Source organism: Cebus imitator, unplaced genomic scaffold (genome assembly GCF_001604975.1).
Source record: "Cebus imitator isolate Cc_AM_T3 unplaced genomic scaffold, Cebus_imitator-1.0 Scaffold124, whole genome shotgun sequence".
In the NCBI taxonomy this organism is placed as follows: domain Eukaryota; kingdom Metazoa; phylum Chordata; class Mammalia; order Primates; family Cebidae; genus Cebus; species Cebus imitator.
In genome coordinates, this window is record NW_016107439.1 from 6995133 (window position 1) to 7014003 (window position 18871).

General features: G+C 33.6%; 1 protein-coding gene across 2 annotated transcripts in view; it reads left to right on the plus strand.

Moving 5' to 3' along the window:
- The window catches only part of GABRG1 (gamma-aminobutyric acid type A receptor subunit gamma1), a 93144-nt gene that overhangs the window by 34713 nt on the left and 39560 nt on the right, over window positions 1-18871 (plus strand). For both annotated transcript variants that reach the window (XM_037742655.1, XM_017540344.2), the window contains exon 3: window positions 7533-7600. In XM_037742655.1, coding sequence (XP_037598583.1) covers window positions 7533-7600 — 68 coding nt within the window. The remainder of the gene's footprint in view (window positions 1-7532; window positions 7601-18871) is intronic.

Consider the following 18871-nt stretch of genomic DNA (forward strand, 5'->3'; position numbering starts at 1 on the left):
GTAGCAATGGTACCAGCTCTTCTCTGTACCTCTGATAGAATTTGGCTGTTAATCTATCTGGTCCGGGGCTTTATTGGTTGGTAGGCTATTAATAATTGCCTCAATTTCAGAACTCATTATTGGCCTATTCAGTGATTCAACTTCTTTCTGGTTTAGTATTGGGAGGATGTATGTGTCCAGGAATTTATCCATTTCTTCTAGATTTTCTAGTTTTTTTGTGTGTAGAGGTGTTTATAGTATTGTCTGATGGTAGTTTTATTTCTGTGGGAACAGTGGTGATCTCCCCTTTATCACTTTCTATTGCAACTATTTGATTCTTCTCTCTCTTCTTCTTTTAGTCTGGCTAGTGGTCTATCTATTTTGTTTGTCTTTTCAGAAAACCAGCTCCTGGGTTCATTGGTATTTTTTTGAAGGGTCTTTCCTGTCTCTATCTCCTTCAGTTCAGCTCTGATCTTAGTTGTTTCTTGTCTTCTGCTGGCTTTTTAATTTGTTTGCTCTTGCTTCTCTAGTTCTTTTAATTGTGATATTGGTAACAATTTTAATTGTTATGTTAGTGTGCAACGTGGTGCTGAGAAGAATTTATATTCTGTTGGTTTGGAGGGGAGAGTTCTGTAAATGTCTTAGGTCTGCTTGGTCCAGAGCTCAGTTCAACTCCTTAATATCCTTGTTAATTTTCTGTCTTGTTGGTCAGTCTAATATTGAAATTGGGGTGTTAAAGTCTCCCATTATTTTTGTGTTGGAATCTAAGTCTCTTTGTAGGTCTCTAAGAACTTGCTTTATGAATTTGGGTTCTCCTGTATTGGGTGTATATATATTTAGGATAATTAGCTCTTCTTGTTGCATTGATCCCTTTATCATTATTTAATGCCATTCTTTGGCCTTTTTGCTCTTGGTTGGTTTACACTCTGTTTTATCAGAGACTAGGATTTGCAAATCCTGCTTTTTTATTTTTTTGCTTTCCATTTGCTTGGTAAATATTTCTCTATCCCTTTATTTTGAGCCCATGTGTATCTTTGTACATGAGTTGGGTCTCCTGAATACAGCACACTGATGGGTCTTGACTCTTTATCCAATTTGCCTGTCTGTGTCTTTCAATTGTGGCATGTACCCCCTTTACATTTAAAGTTAATATCAGTATTAACCTTAAATGTAATGTGAACCTTAAATGTAGTGTAAATTTGATCTTGTCATTATGATGCTAGCTGGTTATTTTGCCCATTCGTTGATGCAGTTTCTTTATAGTGTCAATGGTCTTTACAATTTGGTATGTTTTGGAATGGCTGGTATCAGATATTTCTTTCCAATTTTAGTGCTTCCTTCAGGGGTTCTTGCAAGATGGGCCTGGTGTTGACAAAATCTCTCAGGGTTTGCTTCTCTGTGAAAGATTTTATTTTTCCTTTGCTTATGAAACTTAGTTTGGTTGGATATGGAATTCTGGGCTGAAAATTCTAAGAATGTTGAATATTAGCACCCACTTTCTTCTGGCTTGCAGGGTTTCTGCAGAGAGATACATTGTTAGATGGGTTTCTTTTTGTTGGTAACCTGACCTTTCTCTGTGGCTGCCCTTAACATTTTTTCCTTCATTTCAACCTTGGTGAATCTGACGATTATGTGTCTTGGGGTTCCTCTTGGGGGTGATGTTCACCATATTTCCTGAATTTAAATGTTGGCCTGTCTTGCTAGGTTGGGGAAGTTCTCCTGGATAATAACATGAAGAGTGTTTTCTATCTTGGTTCCCTTCTCCCCATCACTTTCAGTCAAATGTAGATTTGGTCTTTTCACATAGTCCCATATTTCTTAGAGGCTTTGCTCGTTCCTTTTTATTCTTTTTTCTCTAATCTTGTCTACATGCTTTATTTCATTAAGTTGATCTTCAGCCTCTAATATCCTTTCTTCTGCTTGATTGTTTTGGCTATTACTTGTGTATTTTTCATGAAGTTCTCATGCTGTATTTTTCATTTTCATCAGGTCATTTATGTTCTTTTCTAAACTGGTTATTCTAGTTAGCAATTTCTCTAAACTTTTTTCAAGTTCTTAGCTTCCTTGCTTTGGGTTAGAACACATTCCTTTAGCTCAGAGGATTTTGTTATTACTCACCTTCTTAAGCCTACTTTTGAAAATTCATCAAACTCATTCTCCACTATTTTATTCCCATGCTGGTGAGGAATTGTGATCCTTTGGAGAAGAGATGTTCTAGTTTTTGGAATTTTTAGCCTTTTTTTGCTGGTTTTTCCTCAACTTCATGGATTTATTATCTACCTTTGGTCTTGGAGGTTAGTAACCTTAGGATGGGGTTTCTGGGTGGATGTCCTTTTTGTTGATGTTGATGCTATTCCTTTGTGTTTGATAGTTTTCCTTCTAACAATAAGGCCCCTCTGCTGCAATGCTGCTGGAGTTTCCTTTGGGTCCACTCCAGGCCCTGTTCACCTTGGTATCACAAGCAGAGGCTGCAGAACAGCAAATATTGAGGACTGTTCCTTTCTCAGCGAGCTTCATCCTAGAGAGGCACCTACCAGATACCAGCTGGAGCTCTCCTGTATGAGGTGTCTCCCAGTCAGAGGGGCATGGTGGTCAGGGATCCACTTCGGGAGGCAGTCTGTCCCTTAGCAGAGCTCAAGAAGTGCTGTGCTGGGAAATCCACTGCTCTCTTCAGAGCTGGCAGGCAGGAGTGTTTAAGTCTGCTGAAGCTGCACCCATAGCTGCCCTATGCCCCAGGTGCTCTGTCCCAGGGACATGAGAGTTTTATCTATAAGCCCCTGACTGGGGCTTCTGCCTTTTTTCAGAGATGCCCTGCCCAGAGAGTAGGACTCTAGAGAGGCAGTCTGGCTACAGTGGCTTTGCTGAACTGCAATGGGCCTCACCCAGTTCTAACTTCCAGGTGGCTCTGTGTATACTGTGAGGGGAAGATTGCCTACTCAAGCCTCAGTAATGCTGGCCCCTCTCCCACCACCAGCTTGAGCATCCCAGGTCGACTTCAGACTGCTGTTCTGGAAGCAAGTATTTCAAGCCAGTGGATCTTAGCTTGCTGAGCTCTGTGTGTGTGTGTGGGGGGGGATGTGCTGAGCTAGACCAATTGACTCCCTGGCTTCAGCCCCTTTTCCAGGGCAGTGAACAGTTCTGTCTCATTGGTGTTCCAGGCACCACTGGGATGTGAATCAACACTTTTGCAGCTAGTTTGCTGTCTACCCAAGTGGCCACCCAGTTTTGTACTTGAAACCCAGGGCCCTGGTGGCATAGGCACCCCAGGGAATCTCCTGATGTTAGGATTGTGAAGACTGTGGATAAACCTGGTATCTGGGCTGGAATGCACCGTCCTTCATGGCACAGTCCCTCAGGGCTTTTCTTGGCTAGGGGAGGGAGTTCCTCAATCCCTTGAACTTCCCAAGTGAGACAATGCCCCACCCTGCTTCAGCTTGCCCTCCATGGGCTGCACCCAGTGTCTAATCAGACCCAATGAGACAAGCTGGACACTTCAGTTGGAAATGCAGAAATCACCCACCTTCGGTGTTGATCTCACTAGGAGCTGCAAGACTGGAGCTATTCCTATTAGGCTATCTTGCCAGCCCATCACCTTTTCATCCATATATATCCACATGTAACCTGGGATACATTTGGTTTTCTGGGAAGGTTGATTTTCAAGTGGTGTTTGACATTCCCTTGTTAAATAAGGCCTCAGAAAAAGTATCTTAACTCAAGCGTGACATCTGTCTGTGGTTCAAGGACCTCTGCTGTATAGTCTAGAGAAACTGGAACATGTTAATCATAGTTATTTTAAAGTCTATATGTGATATGGGGCTGGAGTTTCCTTTTGTAGGACACGTTTATAAGCCCAAAACATTTAGTAACTGTAGGCTATTAACTAGATCAAGATTTTCTTTTATTTTTGTCAGTTTTATAGCCTGAAACATAATTTTCCTTTTTGTTTATTTTTGAAAAATTGATTTCCTCCTGATTTTTTCCTGATTCATGGATTATTTTTTAAATGTTACTTAATTTCTAAATATTTTGGGATTTTTAAAGATATCTTCATTTGTTATGGACTTCTATTTTAACTTTGTTGAGGTAAGAGAATATATTATTTCAAATTATATAAGCATGATACCGGAAAGATAATATTGTTATGTTACTGCCAGTGAATACTCTGCCCCCTTCCCAATTGTCTTAATAATATATTCAAAGAAGGATTATTCAGTTTAGAAATAATATTACATTTTTGCTGCTTCGCTAGTGATTTTCACCAAATATATAAAAAAGAACTAATATAAATCTTACACAAATTCTTTTGAAAAATAGAGAAAGAGTGATACTACACTCATTTTACTAAACTAGCAAGACCCTGATAGCTAAACCAGACAAGGATATTACAAGAAAAAAAATATACACTCATATGTCTTATGAATGTATTGGTTGAATGAAAGAGTTGGTACCTTTACGAGAAGCAAATTTTTGCAGACAAAAACAGTTGACTCCCTGGAATAAACTTTCAGAAAATCCTATAGAAGCTGTTCTGCCTATGGAGTAACCATTCTTTTATTGCTTTGCTTTCTTAAAAACAAAAACAAAAACAAAAACAAAACTTGCTTTCACACAAAAAAGGAAATCTTCATAGAAATTTGAGTACAGCTTGGTAAAAATACATTTGTGTATGGGCAAGGACAGAAGAGAACCCAAAAGCAGTTAATTGTATAAGAGTGCTCACACTAGGTGGTTGTGTTCCTTCTTGTAAATAATATAGGTATTGTGCCTATATTATTTACAAACAATAATATACTTGGCTCAATGAAATATTTAAATTTGAAATAAAATTTATATAACATAAAATAAAGAAAAAGAATGTATGTGAGATAACTGCAATATCTGAATCAGTGGGCTGTTTCTCTTTCTTAATGCATATTCTGTGACAATGAAAAAGTGTATAAAACTCTCCAGAATTAGAGTTTTAATTCACCTAAATTAATTTTAATATACAAAAGCGACTAAAGAGCTACATAATCTGCTAGAGATATCTTAGTGAAATTAGAATAGTGTGTCCAAGAAAGCATGGTTAAAATCAATTATAAAGAAAATATTTTTAAAATCCACTGTAGCTTATATTTTCTCATTGATACACCAATTACTCACCTCTACAATTGGCTCTCTTAAATTTTGCCTTTGTTACTTGGAATCTGAATGTGAAAGCTTTATTGATCACACTGCTTTTTTTTCTTTTTAAATTTTTAAATTTTTCTTCCTATTTCTATTTTCTGGATGTTCTTTAAATTGTCCTGAACTTCTATCGTTTCTATATACTGGCTCCCACAGGGAGAATATCTACATATATCCTGTTGAGCAACTTAAAGCAAAATGCTTAGAATAACAGCACAGAAAGAAATCTTGCAAAAATAATCCATTGTCATCTCTACCTGCTTATATATACATACATACATACATACATACATATGTGTGTGTGTGTGAGTGTGTGTGTGTGTGTGTGTGTGTGTGTGTGTGATATGCCATGGCAGTACATGGTTTTCTTATGCATCATTATGCTATTGCAAAGAAAGAAGTCATGATCTCCGTGTGTATTGTTGAATTAAACTTAGTCTGTGCTTACTTTCAAGACATTATTTAGAGTCTAGAATGACAATTTTCTGTTAGTTTCATTTTTCTAGTTTTAAATTAAAATATGAAATTTTAGTTTTTGAACATCACTTACATCTTGCAATTGAATGCACTTTGGATTGAGAAAATCATAGTGCTAAGAAAGAGTACTTAGTCCATTTCCAAGAAGCCTGTATTTTAAGTAAACCCATAAGTAATGTTCGTAGTATGAATCAAGGCAACAATGAGTCATTATTAAGAAGCGATTACAGATTTCTGGGTTTTTTTTCCTAATTATATTTTAAAGCATGTCACCAGCTGTGGTTTCAAAATTTATATGATATATTTTAGTCTAGCTTGGGGTTTATTCTTCTTTGTGTTTTGGTGCTGCAGATTCAAGGGTCAGATTAAATAGCATCTCAAGTGTACAAAATGGGGTACAGAATAACACAAAAACATTCATAGCTTTCAAATACATATTTAACAATTATCAACTAAGTATATTCTCTATTAGTAGCAATGTCCTATGTTAAGCTTACTATTATGACTCTTCTTTTGGCTCATCCCGGGTGCACTTGCTGTATGCTGATCATAAAATACTTTGGTGTCTCCGTTTCTATTAATTCATAGCAAAATGCCAGAGTTAATAGTTTTTGAACATATATGTTTATCTTATAATTGGTTAAGAAATGTTGATGTCAAAAAACAAGGAGAACTAACTTATACCTATAACCTTTGACATTGTAAATGTAGAAAACATTTATCCTATAAATGTAATTGTCCCAGGAACAATTTCCCTCGCAATGTAGACAGTGTTCAGCTTTGAGTATGTGAAAAAAAAGTAAGTGCTCAGTGTTTGCTGATTTATCAGTTTAACTGAAAAGAAATCTCATTATATAAGAGTGATACATTGTTTATATCAGTTATAATTACTTATAAGTGGTAATAAATATATCTACAAATGGAACAAATAAATCTATTGTCTTGTTGATAATTGACTTTCATAAAAGTCATTCTGTGAATCTAAGTATAGTTAGCTTAATTTTATATGTGTTGACTACAATTCATAGCTAGTCAGAAACAAATTGGAAACAGTTAAAGCAACTCATCTCAGAAGTCAGCCTATATTAAATTGTAAATCCTTCTAAAAATCATATGACCTATTTTATATAGATATCTAATTGATGGCTAGCAATGGAATTGCATTTTCAAGTCCTGTGTAGGTCTAGACACATAGTTTTGTGTAATACAATTAAATCTGTGTTATTAAATATGTATGCCATATAATAAAATCTTTGCTTAAGGAAAAGCAAACTATGTGAGTGTTGTGTGTTTTATTGTGTATTTTTAACTGCAAGGGGTAAAAATATTGTTCTAAACTTTGATAGAGATTGTTTTGCAAAATGCTTCAAGTTTTTCACTGAAGTTTGAAAGCTTCAGGGCTCTGTCAGATTGAAAAATGCCAACACCAGGAGACAGAGATGGAATAGATATTCAGCCTGGCAGACTTGGGTGTGTATTAAAAGAATAAGTACATTTTACTTGGTCAATCACAGCATCGTGATTATGAGTGATAAGTACTAGGTCATAAAGGAAAAACAGATGAAGTTTGAGAATGATAACTGAGGATGTATGACTAAAAACATGCCACAATAACAAAGAAACTTTCAATCTACAAGGTCATTTTTCTGCATTATTTCATGTGCTTTATCTGTATATTGTGATAATATACAATATTATCTGTGATTGATTTGTAAACTGAAAATATCTGTGATTGATTTGTAAACTGAAAAGGTTTTTGTAATGGCAAGTTTCTACATCTAATAATAAAGGATGATTTATTACTAAAATGATAACATATTATTAGTTACTATGATTTCTTTAAAACTAAGAATTATTTATAGCAATGTCTAATCATATATATGACCATTCTTTTTGTTGATATTTTGCAGTGAGGCCCACAGTAATTGAAACTGATGTTTATGTAAATAGCATTGGACCAGTTGATCCAATTAATATGGTGAGTAAGAAATATTAAAAATCATTATCTGCCATAGAGATTTCTCAACTGTGTACCTCTAAAATAGAATTGGGATGTGAGTAAATTTTGATAGTTAATTCTGAAGTAATTCAGATGAACATATACAATTACTTTGGGCCAAGTATTGGCAACTGGAGCTAAAATATACCTGTATTTAAGAATTTGTATTTCATTATTCCAATGTGCTGTGTTTGATAGAACCATGCAAGTGCCTAACAAATTATCATCTTGTCCACCAAGAAGAGGTCCCTAAGGAAATCTGGAAAGAAAAAAAATCAGAAAGCCTGAGGGGAAAGTAGTCAATCAGGGTAGGAAAGGGACTTACTAACAGAGAAAGCAGCATGCACAAAGTCACGGAGAAAGGAAACAGCCTGATAAGATCAGGGGCAATTCTAGCAATTTGATGTTACTGAAATATCAAGTGCAAAGTAAGGAATTGAGGAAAAAGGGATATTTAAGGGTCTTACTAGGACAGTTTTGTAAGCCACCATAATAGGAAGCTTGTAAATTGTATTATGTATGAATTGTATTATTTGGGATAAGAGAAATAACTGGAAACATTTTATCAGAGGAGCGTCAAATGTGGATTTATATTTTTAATACATTACTCTTATAGAAGTATAGAAGATGGAAGTAAGAGTCCAAATTAGGGTTACAGAGACCCGTTACAGGTTATTGTATTAGTCTGGACAATAGATCTTCGAGGTCTTACCTACTGCAGTTGCAATCTAGTTGGAGGTGACAATAATATATTGTTTAAAAATTCAGTAATTTTTTGAGAATTTGGTGACTTATTAATTTTGTGTAAGCTGACTCCCAGGTATAGAGATGAAGAGGCTTTAAAATGGTAGAGTCATTATCAGATGTAGGAATACAACTTAGGCCTCTGTGTCCCAAGTGCTCATGGTGCATTCAGGAGGAGCTGTCCAGCAGCATTTTGCCTTAGAGACCTGCTATCAGGGAAGATGTTAGTATAGAATATAGTTGTAGACGAGAAAAGGAAAGGAGACAAACAGCGTATAGTACAGCTTACGGCATCAAGAATGTGTGAGATGATCTAAGAGAAGACTCAGATTAAGAAGATCACAGATCTGAGGACCAGATGGTGTAATGAGATGAATGTATATAAAATACAGTTGGTAGAAAGGGAAGCACAGAAAGGGGACATATTCAGAAAAGTCAGAGGGGTAGGAGAAGAAATGAGAGAATATGATATTATAAAATGTGAGAGAGTAAAGAGGATAAAGGAGAGGGGTATGATAATGAAGTACAAGTGGACAAGTGAATACAATAAAAATGATTTAAATCGTGATCACTGGCATTGGCACATAGGTGGTGGTGATGATCTTTGTTAGAAGAGATTCAGTTGGAATGGTGAAGGCAAAGAGGGATAACAGCTGGATTATACATCCCTCTTTCATCCTCAAAGCTGGTCTCATGCCCAAACATTTCTGCCATAGAGCCCTGAGAATATATATGTTTCCTGCAGGGATAGTCATGTAGTCATGTGCTGGTTTCCGGGTGCTAGGGAATGAGTGAGAATGTAGAGTTAATTTTATAGACTACTATTTTGAGAAACTTGGCTTAAGAGAAGATGAGATAAGAGTATGGGGATAGAGAAAGTAGAGGAGAGAATACAAGCAATAAGGGAGGGAAAGAGAATATCAGAAAATATCAAGACAGGATCATTTAGAATAAAAATTAAGCAAGTGTGATATTAATTCTTTGTGTTTTATTACTAATGAAGAACAGAATTAACAACACTAATATAAGTAGCAGGAATTATTAAAAAAAAAAAAAAGACTTCACGATGCTCCGTTCCAAACACTGATAATTCCATTGTGTGAGTCAAACTACTGGGTTCCATTGAATGCATTCAATAATGTCCTCTTCTCCTCTCCTTTGCTTTTGCCTTTGGTGTCAGTCCTCTAGGGTTGCCACAACAAAGTAGCACAAACGGGGTGTCTTAAATGACAACAATCTATTCCTTACAGTTACAGAGGCTGGAAGTCTAAGGTCAAACTGTTGGCTGGTTTGGTTTCATTTTAGGTCTATCTCATTGCCTTGCAGAAAGCCACTTTCTCACAGTGTCCTCAGATGGTGTTTTCTCTGTGCTCATGAATTCCTGGTGTCTTGTTTTGTATTCAACTTGTCTCTTCTTATCACAAGTCATATTATATTAGGGCCCACCTTAAAAGCTGCATTTGACTTTAAAGGCCTTGCCTTTGAATATAGTCACCTTCTGAAGTTCTTGGGATTAAGTCTTCAACATTTGAATTTAAGGGGTAACACATTTAAGCCCATAAGACATTCAAAGATAATTCTCAAATACTTGGCTGATTTTCTTATTCATTTTATTTATTCAATATTAAAACAGTCAGATACTCTCTTTATTACAGGCTTTGCCACTTTATAGCTGATGGACCTTTATAATTTGCCTATCAGTTGCCTGTATATGCTTACTCCTCTGGTCTGACAGTCACACTCAGTTTTTCTCTTACTCGATGTAATCTTCATATGATTCGTCAACTTTTACGGTTGTCTGCACTGATTATTGTAGTGATAGTGTTTTAGCCACACCAGAAGTGACATCTTTGTCACCTTAGTGCAAGCAAATATGAACTGACTGTGGCCAAATTGAATTTGAGAGGATGAAGGAATGTTCCATTAGACTGACCTAGAAGATAGCCTTAAATTAGGGGCTAATATTCAGGGAAAAGTAGAGGCTGGGGCCAAGTCTTTGTCCAGAATGCTAAACCTCTGTGAGATGGGGGAACCAGCTTTAAAGTGAAGACAGAAGAAAAAAGAAATGAATAGCAGACCTTAGGGAACACATGTATTTAAGGACCTGAAAGATGAAGCTGAGACAGTAAATGACACATCAAGGTTGGCAAGAAAATGACAAAACTGCCGAGGAAACCAAGTGAAGAGAAAGTTTCAACAAGTCTTTTTAGTATTAGTGCTATCCAAAACATATTACTATAGAATTAGTTGGTTTTGCAAACAGAAACATTTTAATATACATGTGTAATAGGTTATATTTTTAATAATATGCAAATATCAGATTTCATAAAGTAATACATTTGTTACTAAAATGTTAATTATTTTTTAGTAGAATATTGTAATGTTTAGTTTCTAAGTAACCAATGCCTAGAGAAAATAAGCCTGTTTGAGCATGTGGGAAAGTCTGCATTTTCTTGAATTGTACATTTTTTCTTTGGGGTTTTTGTTTTTAATTTGCATGAATGCATTAAATAAAAATATGGTCATTAAAGTAAAGAGAAACAAGATTCAAGTACTTATTAGTATTCTGGAAACACTTTGACAAGAATGGCTACCAACAGGCTTCTATGATGATCTTCCTATATAAAAAATTCATGGTATTAAAGATTTACTTTCCCCAGTGCGGCAAATTACACACACTTTTAACTTTGAACAGTGTTATTTTTTAAAAAAAAAACCTAATTAAATAAAATTACTAGTGGTACTAAAACAAGTAAAAATAAATAAATGAACCCTATGGAGCACTTGATAGTGTTTATTAAAAAAAAGAAAAAGCATTGTAGTACTAGGGATGAATAAGAAATACGTTAGAAGACTATTTTAACTAAACAACGCAGGGAAATTAGAATTTACTTTTCATAAAATCAGCAAAATTGCTTTGAATGTGAGTGTAATCAAGGAAGCTGATTGAGCATAATTAAGCAAGCAAGAGGGTGCCACCCCTATAAGTACTCATATAATTTAAGTTACTAGTAAGGAACAAAATTAATGTATTACTTTGTTTTTGTTAAGTTAGCCAAAATTTGTTTTGCTGCAAAATGGGTGTTTCTTTTTAAACTCAGATACATAAAATGGCATTTCTATAGATTACTGAATAATGTCTAAAACACCATTATTCTACAATGGAATATGCTTTTCTTTTTACAGCCTAAAGAGAAACAGATGCACTAATGAAGACTGGGGAAAAAATAGAGTAACTCAGAAAGAAGCTGTTCAATTTTATATATGCTCTGAGTAAAACTATCTTCAATATGAGCAGAACAAAAATACACAATCAGAATCGAAGTCAAGAACATGTTACTAGAGATTAGACAAAATAGTTATAACTTCTTAACTCTTTAGATTTGGGGGAGATTATGTATCTTTACTCTTCTGAGCAAATATCTCACAATGGTGGCTACCCTCTGATTAGCAAGTACAACACTCAAGGGCCATAGCAATTCTTTAAATCAAGTCAAAATCAGTGAGAGCTCTAAGAAATTCAATATGATATTATGGGTCTGTAATAGGAAGCTACAGCATAAGATTAGTAAGTACAAAAGTAGCTACAACTAAAAATTCCAGGTGTAATTTGGATATGAATTTAATTGTAGAAACTGGTATACCCTTATATAATCCAATATTAAGAGATGACTAATATGGAAACTTTGAAAGAAAGGGACAAGGAAAAACTAATAAAAACTACTTTGATCTCAGTTCTCATCTGCAGAACTTAATTTAAATATTTTCTTATTGGAAGAGTGATATGTCACACAGTCCTAAAATATACTTCTGAAACTGAATAGAATCTTCCTGCTGGAAATTCTGATTGGTCTTAGTAATGGAGACAAGGATGAGGAACAAGGGCACCAGCTATGAAGATGACAATTTAAAAAGAAACTAGGAGGTCACCTAGGCTATACTTGAAAATAACTGCCTTGACTACAAGGGGGTGAGGAGTACGCAAAGATTAGGCAAACTTAGCGAATGACAGAGTGCTTTCTTTCTGGCCTGTGCAGAAATATGTAACAGAAATGCCCATATTCAGCATCTTTTTTTTTTTTTAACAGAAAAGGACAATCTATTCTCTACAAAAGAAAAAAAATCTTTTTTAAATAACAATGTATATGGAGTTACAGAAGTCACAACCATTATGTATTATAAAATGTAAATAAGGGAGTTTTTTCTTAGTAATAATTTTTTTCATTTAGTTAAGTGAAATGGCCAAATATCAAACCTTAATGTGGAAGGTGAGGAGGAGTGTAGCTTAATAGGCTGTTTGAAAAGGGTGAGAATTGATTTGTAAGTAAGCCTCTTTATCTTACCAGGTTCTTTTGATAATAAGCTCTCAAGATATAACTTGTATTTAAGCATTCTAAGCATATGGATAAACCTGGCGCTCATAGAGATATTCTTTCAATATAATTTATTCCATTGCAAGAAACACAGATTTCGTGGGTGGTTCATGCAATTGGTTCTAATATTCCATAGGTTGATCTCTTTCTTGCCTTTCTTTTGTTCCCTCCCACCTTGTCTCCCTCTCTCCTTTCTATGTTTCTGGGCTTCTAGTTTTAGAAGATAAAACCTTTAGCTATAATTTCCACATATCAAAGAAACCCTTTGTATTCATTTTACTACATTAACTGGAAAGAATCAATTCTTGCCAAGCAGATTAGCTTGAAGAATTATGAAATAGCAAACGCTTGGGAATAAGATTTTGTTTGCTATTGTGATAGCTGACCTGCATATGTTAATGGTGGGAAAAATGGTATTAGTCTTCTTAGATGAATTGCAGTACTTAAAGAAACACATTTATATTTTTTAAATCTATTATAAGTTTATTTTCTTGGTGTGTGCAGTATTTTAAAGCCTATCACTATTGTTTTAATTACTTTGTTTCTCCATATTAACATTTTTGTCACTATATAATATAAAATCTATTTTTTCTTAGATCTTAATTTAAAATAATAAAATAGTTACTTTTGATTCAACATTTGCAGTTATAAAATTAAATGTTAGAAATAAATAAAAATCATTTTCATCCCTGTTTCTTTTATCCAGTGTGTTCATTTGCTTCATAAATATTAAGTGAAAGTTCCTAGTATAAGGAAATTAAATTAAGCTTAGAATATCTAAAAACTATCAAAATAATTTTATTTCTTAATTCAAACACACATTATATATATATATATATATGTGTGTGTGTGTATATATATATACACACATATATATTTCATTGTCTTGTTTGTTTGTCATATGTTTATTTATAATTTATTATGGTGAAAATTGACTTACTATTAAAAAAGATTTTGGAAAATATATGTCATCCTTTCTTCAGGAGAGCATAAAAACTAACAGGAAAGATGACTAAAAATGCAAATAAGACCAAGCAGAAGGGAAAAAGCAGGAAAAAGACTGTGTATGAACCTATACATATTTTAAATTGTAAATGGTGATCCTAACGCTATTTTCTTCTAAAAACATTTTCCATAAAAAGTTTTCATTATAAAAGAAATACATACTAATCTGAAATAAATAGATACAAAAAAAAATCCTGAAATATTATATCTAGTGGTCACCGTTGTTATGACCAAAACTTTATGTACATAGTTTTACCAATGCTTTATTAAGTTCACTGTTTTATAACATTATGTTTTTCTATTTGTTATATTATGTTATTTTACTTAATTACTTTTAAAAATTCATTTAATGTTGCAAATATTTGGTAATGAATTATTAGAAAACAAATTCAAAAATGTTCTGAATTTTTTGACACTTCAAGGTAGACACTCAAGGTAGACAGTATTGAATTAGTTACAATTTTTTTAGATTTCTGTGAGTTAGTAAACATAGAATGTTGTAGAATGTACTGCTTGGTAAATGGCCTCTGGGTAGGTTTGTGGGAAATGTTCTGACAGAATAAATATCTAGTTTGCTTCAGCTCATGATAATCATACATGTACTTAAATAAAACTTGGTTTCTGGTCTTGCTTTAACAAGCTGTTCCAATTCTCTACTGCAAATCTCAGATGTTATAGCTGATTCAAAAAGACTCTTATGATTCCTAATTTTTAACACCTTTATTTACACATTTATTTATCGGACAAGAGTAACTTTGCTAATAATATGAAAACACACCAAACCATACATATCTAAGAAAAAGTAATTTAGCATATATATATATATATATATATATATATATATATATATATTAACATGATCTAAGACACATTTAGGCAGTATATATTTTGCTATTTTAGGAGATTACATTTTAAAATTGTGTAGGACGACATATATGAGTTGAATGTTAAAAACCAAAATTTCCTGTAATATACACACGCTACACTCACAAACACACATATTTTCATATAGATTTTAGTATAAAGAGCTAGTGTTTAGAAAAATAGTAGCTTCCATGATTCAGATTGAAATGAAGGGTGTTGGACAAATTTTTTAATCTGTAGGTTTTTTAATTTATATAAATTTATGGGGTACAAGTGTAATTTTGTTACATGGACAGGTTGTGTAGTGGTGAGGTCAGGGTTTTTAGGGTAGTCATCATCACAATAAAGTACATTTACCCATTAAGTAATTTATCATCTTCAAAATCCCTCTGCTACTGCAGCCTCCTGAATCTCCATTGTCTCTCATTTCGCACTCATTCTACATCCACGTGTACACATTTTTAAATTGTCACTTATAAATGAAAATATTTGTACGTATCTTTCTTTATCTGACTTGTTTTATTCAATGACCCCCGATTCCATCCATGTTTCTACAAAAGGTCTGATATAAACTCCAAAATGTACTTAAACGTTCTAGAATTCTGCAATTAGATATAATTTACTTTGTATAGCAAGGAACTTTCGTTCTTCTTTTATTTGATTTCTTTTTGTAAATATAAACACCTTGATGGAGAAATGGAATATGAAGCCAAACTTTTTCAAATCTTCATAACCCCAAGTGATAGACAGGTTAAAGGCAATTTTTGTGAAAAAGAAAAGCCAAGTTCTCAAGCCTGGGGATTCTGATAAAGTGATCTCAGATGGAGGCTTGGAATTAGAATTTTGAAAATGCTGGCTGGGCACAATGGCTCATGCCTGGATTCCTAGCATTTTGGGAGACCAAGGCAGAAGAATCACTTGAGCTCAGGAGTTCAAAACCAGCCTAGGCAGCACAGGAAGCTCTTGCCTCTAATTCTTTAAAATAAAATATTAGAAAAAAAAAGAATTTAAAATATATTAAAAATTAATAAAAATGATTTTGAAAGTGCTTATCAGAGAATTCTAGTCAACCAGATTAGGAGGTTCCTAATCTAAGCCATTTTCACCTATAAATTTAGTAGGGATTAGGTAGGATTAAATGAAGGTAACAATGATATCTATAGACTGAAAATATTTTTATGAGGAAGAGTCATTGGAAGAAACCGTGTCCACGTTAGGCTTTATACCTGTTTATAGGTATGACTTTTAAAACAATGTTAATTTCTAACATTTTATAATGTTCTCATGAACATAGTCTTGGAGCTGGAAAAGACAATCATGACAATCTTGCCTTGTGCCCACATTTTGCCAATGAGAGTATATAAGTGACTTGGTCGGCACCCTACACTACTAAGTCTCAGAATCAGAATTATGACAAAATTTCCTCATTCCATCCAATCAGCGTTCTTTGCATTACACATTACTTCTTACTAGAATGCATACTTTGTATATAGTCAGTATTTGTTCTATTGATTAACTGGAAAGTATTTTAAATTATGTATGTGATTAAAATAACTTATCCCTTATTCAATGTGTTATTTTTATATCTAGGAATGCAAAGGCTTAAAATAATGTAATAAAGTTTTAAGTCTTAGATCTGCAATGAATTTGAACTATCAGCTGCTCTTCAGTTTAGTTAAAATGTGAAGTAGAGAAAACTTGTTTATATGTCTTGACTTTTGACATTTTGCTGTAATAAAAATGGTAACAAATTACCATAATTGAAATTGTTAAAATTGTGTGATAACCCTTGAATTTCCTGGTAGGAGTACCTAGATTTGTGGTATGTGCAATAGGATTCAAATTTCTGAGGTAAACAGAGGAAGAAAGTGCTCTGACAACAGTGCATATAATGCCCCACTCACAGGATACAATGTTGGAAAATTCTTCATTTTCTGCAGTTGGACTGTGGACGGCAGTAAGAATTTTATAAACTGGTAATAATATAAATAATTTAAAAGATGAGTCATGTGGACTATTTCTAAATATATCATTTCCAAATATAGTGTTCTGTCTTGCTCAGATAGACAGACTAATTCAGACGTCAAGAAAATATTTTTAGTACAGGGCAGTCACAGATGTAGAAACACTTTTCCCACTCAGATCATACAGCAATTAATCTAGCTGTTTAGCACTGGACAAATCTATAAGAAATGCTGCACATGTGGATAGAAAACATGTTTGCCTAGAGATGGTGAGGCTTTTCTAGGAAGCAGAGCCTTCATCTGAATATCAAACATTTAGCACAGAGAATTTCTTACCATGCTGTCAATTGGTGATAAACTGTAACGGGGAAGTATAGTTTGAGTGTGTGTATACAGTAGTACCTCCTGATCTGTGATTTTCCTTTCTGTGGTTTCAGTTATCCGTGGTCAACAATGCTCCAAAAGTAGGTGAGAGCAGTACAATAAGAAACTTTGAGAAGAAGGTAGAGATCACATTCACAGAACTTTCATTACAGTAGTTTGTTATTAAAATTCTACTTTATTATTAATTGTGGGTAACTCTTACTGTGCTTAGTTTATCAATTGAACATTATCATAGGTATGTATGTGTGGAAACAAACATAGCATATATGGGGTTCACAACTATTTGAGGCTTCAGGCATTCAGTGGAGAGATTGAAATGTATCCCCATGAATAAGAGTAATCTTTTGTATATTTGTTATACTGTGTTTCTTCCTTAGGAAGCGTGCTTCATTTCAGGTTAGACTTATTCCTTCATTTATTCATCCAAATACCCCACAGTAATAACAAAGATACAAATGCCATTAAAGTAAAAAAAAAGATGAAAGAAAGGTAAGTATGAAATAAGTGACCAAAACTAGTAATTGTGATATGATTTTCATCTCTCTGGTTTAAAAATATGATTTTCATCTCTCTGGTTTAAAAATCTGTGTCTCTTATGGATGACCTGAGTTATGGTTAAGAGGTTAAACTTGTGGACTACATGATCAGAACCTCTTACGTGTTGTATGATCTTGGAAAGACTTTTTTGTATCTCAAATAAAATGAGGAAAAAACTGGAAAAAATGACAAGATAGAGTTTGGCAATATAGATAGTCACTGGGCAAACAAAATTTGATGGAAACTGGAAAGCAAATTAAAATGTTGTGAAAGGAATTATATTAGCTTTCTCTGCTTAAATGAAGGGCTATCAAATATATATATTTGAACTGAATTTAATAAAGGTTTATGAAAACCTTTCTAATTTATGAAAAATAGTTGGCTCAGTTAATTTACATGTTTTTGGATAATTATTTTTAAAATTATTTCATGGACATATGACAACTCTTGACATAAACTGATTTCATGAAATACTTTACTCTTTTGCCAGGTTGCTAGATATTAAATAAAAATCATACTATCTTTAATATATCTAAAACCTGTCAAATATGAGTATTTTTATTAAGAACTGCTCCATTTCAAATCAATACTGATTTTCAGCACAAAGCAAGTTTAAAATAGGTTTAAAAACCAGGTAAACCCAACTATTATCTCATTTAATTGAATAGTTCATTGCAATATAAAGCTAGCATCACAATGGTTATGCAGTCCTTATTTTCTTGAAACTTCACTCAATAATCTTATGTTTTCAGTGCTGATCACATCTTTTCAGTTTTCATGGTCATTCAGATCAAGCTCAAATTGCAGAGAAATAGAGGCAACAACCTATAAGCAACGTATTTTTAATATATTACATTTAATAATGAGAAATATGGATCCAACTTCACTGAGATCAAGAGATGGAACAAAATGACAAGAATAAGGATTTTCATAGAGAAGAAGAGATGGAGGAATATGTTTCTTCTTGGCCCAGTATAAATTGTCCCTTGTGTGGAGAAGAAACGTGGATAATTTTTGTAAAAGTGTTCTGAATCCATGAGTGTCTATTCCTACTGTTAATAGCTCTGTGATGGTTAATTTTACTTGTCAACTTGGCCAGATTATGGTACCCAAATACAGTTATGTATCACTTAATGACAGTGACACATTATAAGAAATGCATCTTTAGTCAATTTCATTGTGGAAACATCATAGAATGTACTTATACAAACCAACATACTGAGACTATATGATATAGCTATTGCTTTTAGGCTACAAACCTGTAAAGAGTATCATTGTACTCAATGTTGTAGGTAATTGTAATGCAACAAGTATTTGCATATCTAAACATACCTAAACATAGAAAAATACGGTAAAAATTTGGTATAAAAGATAAAAAT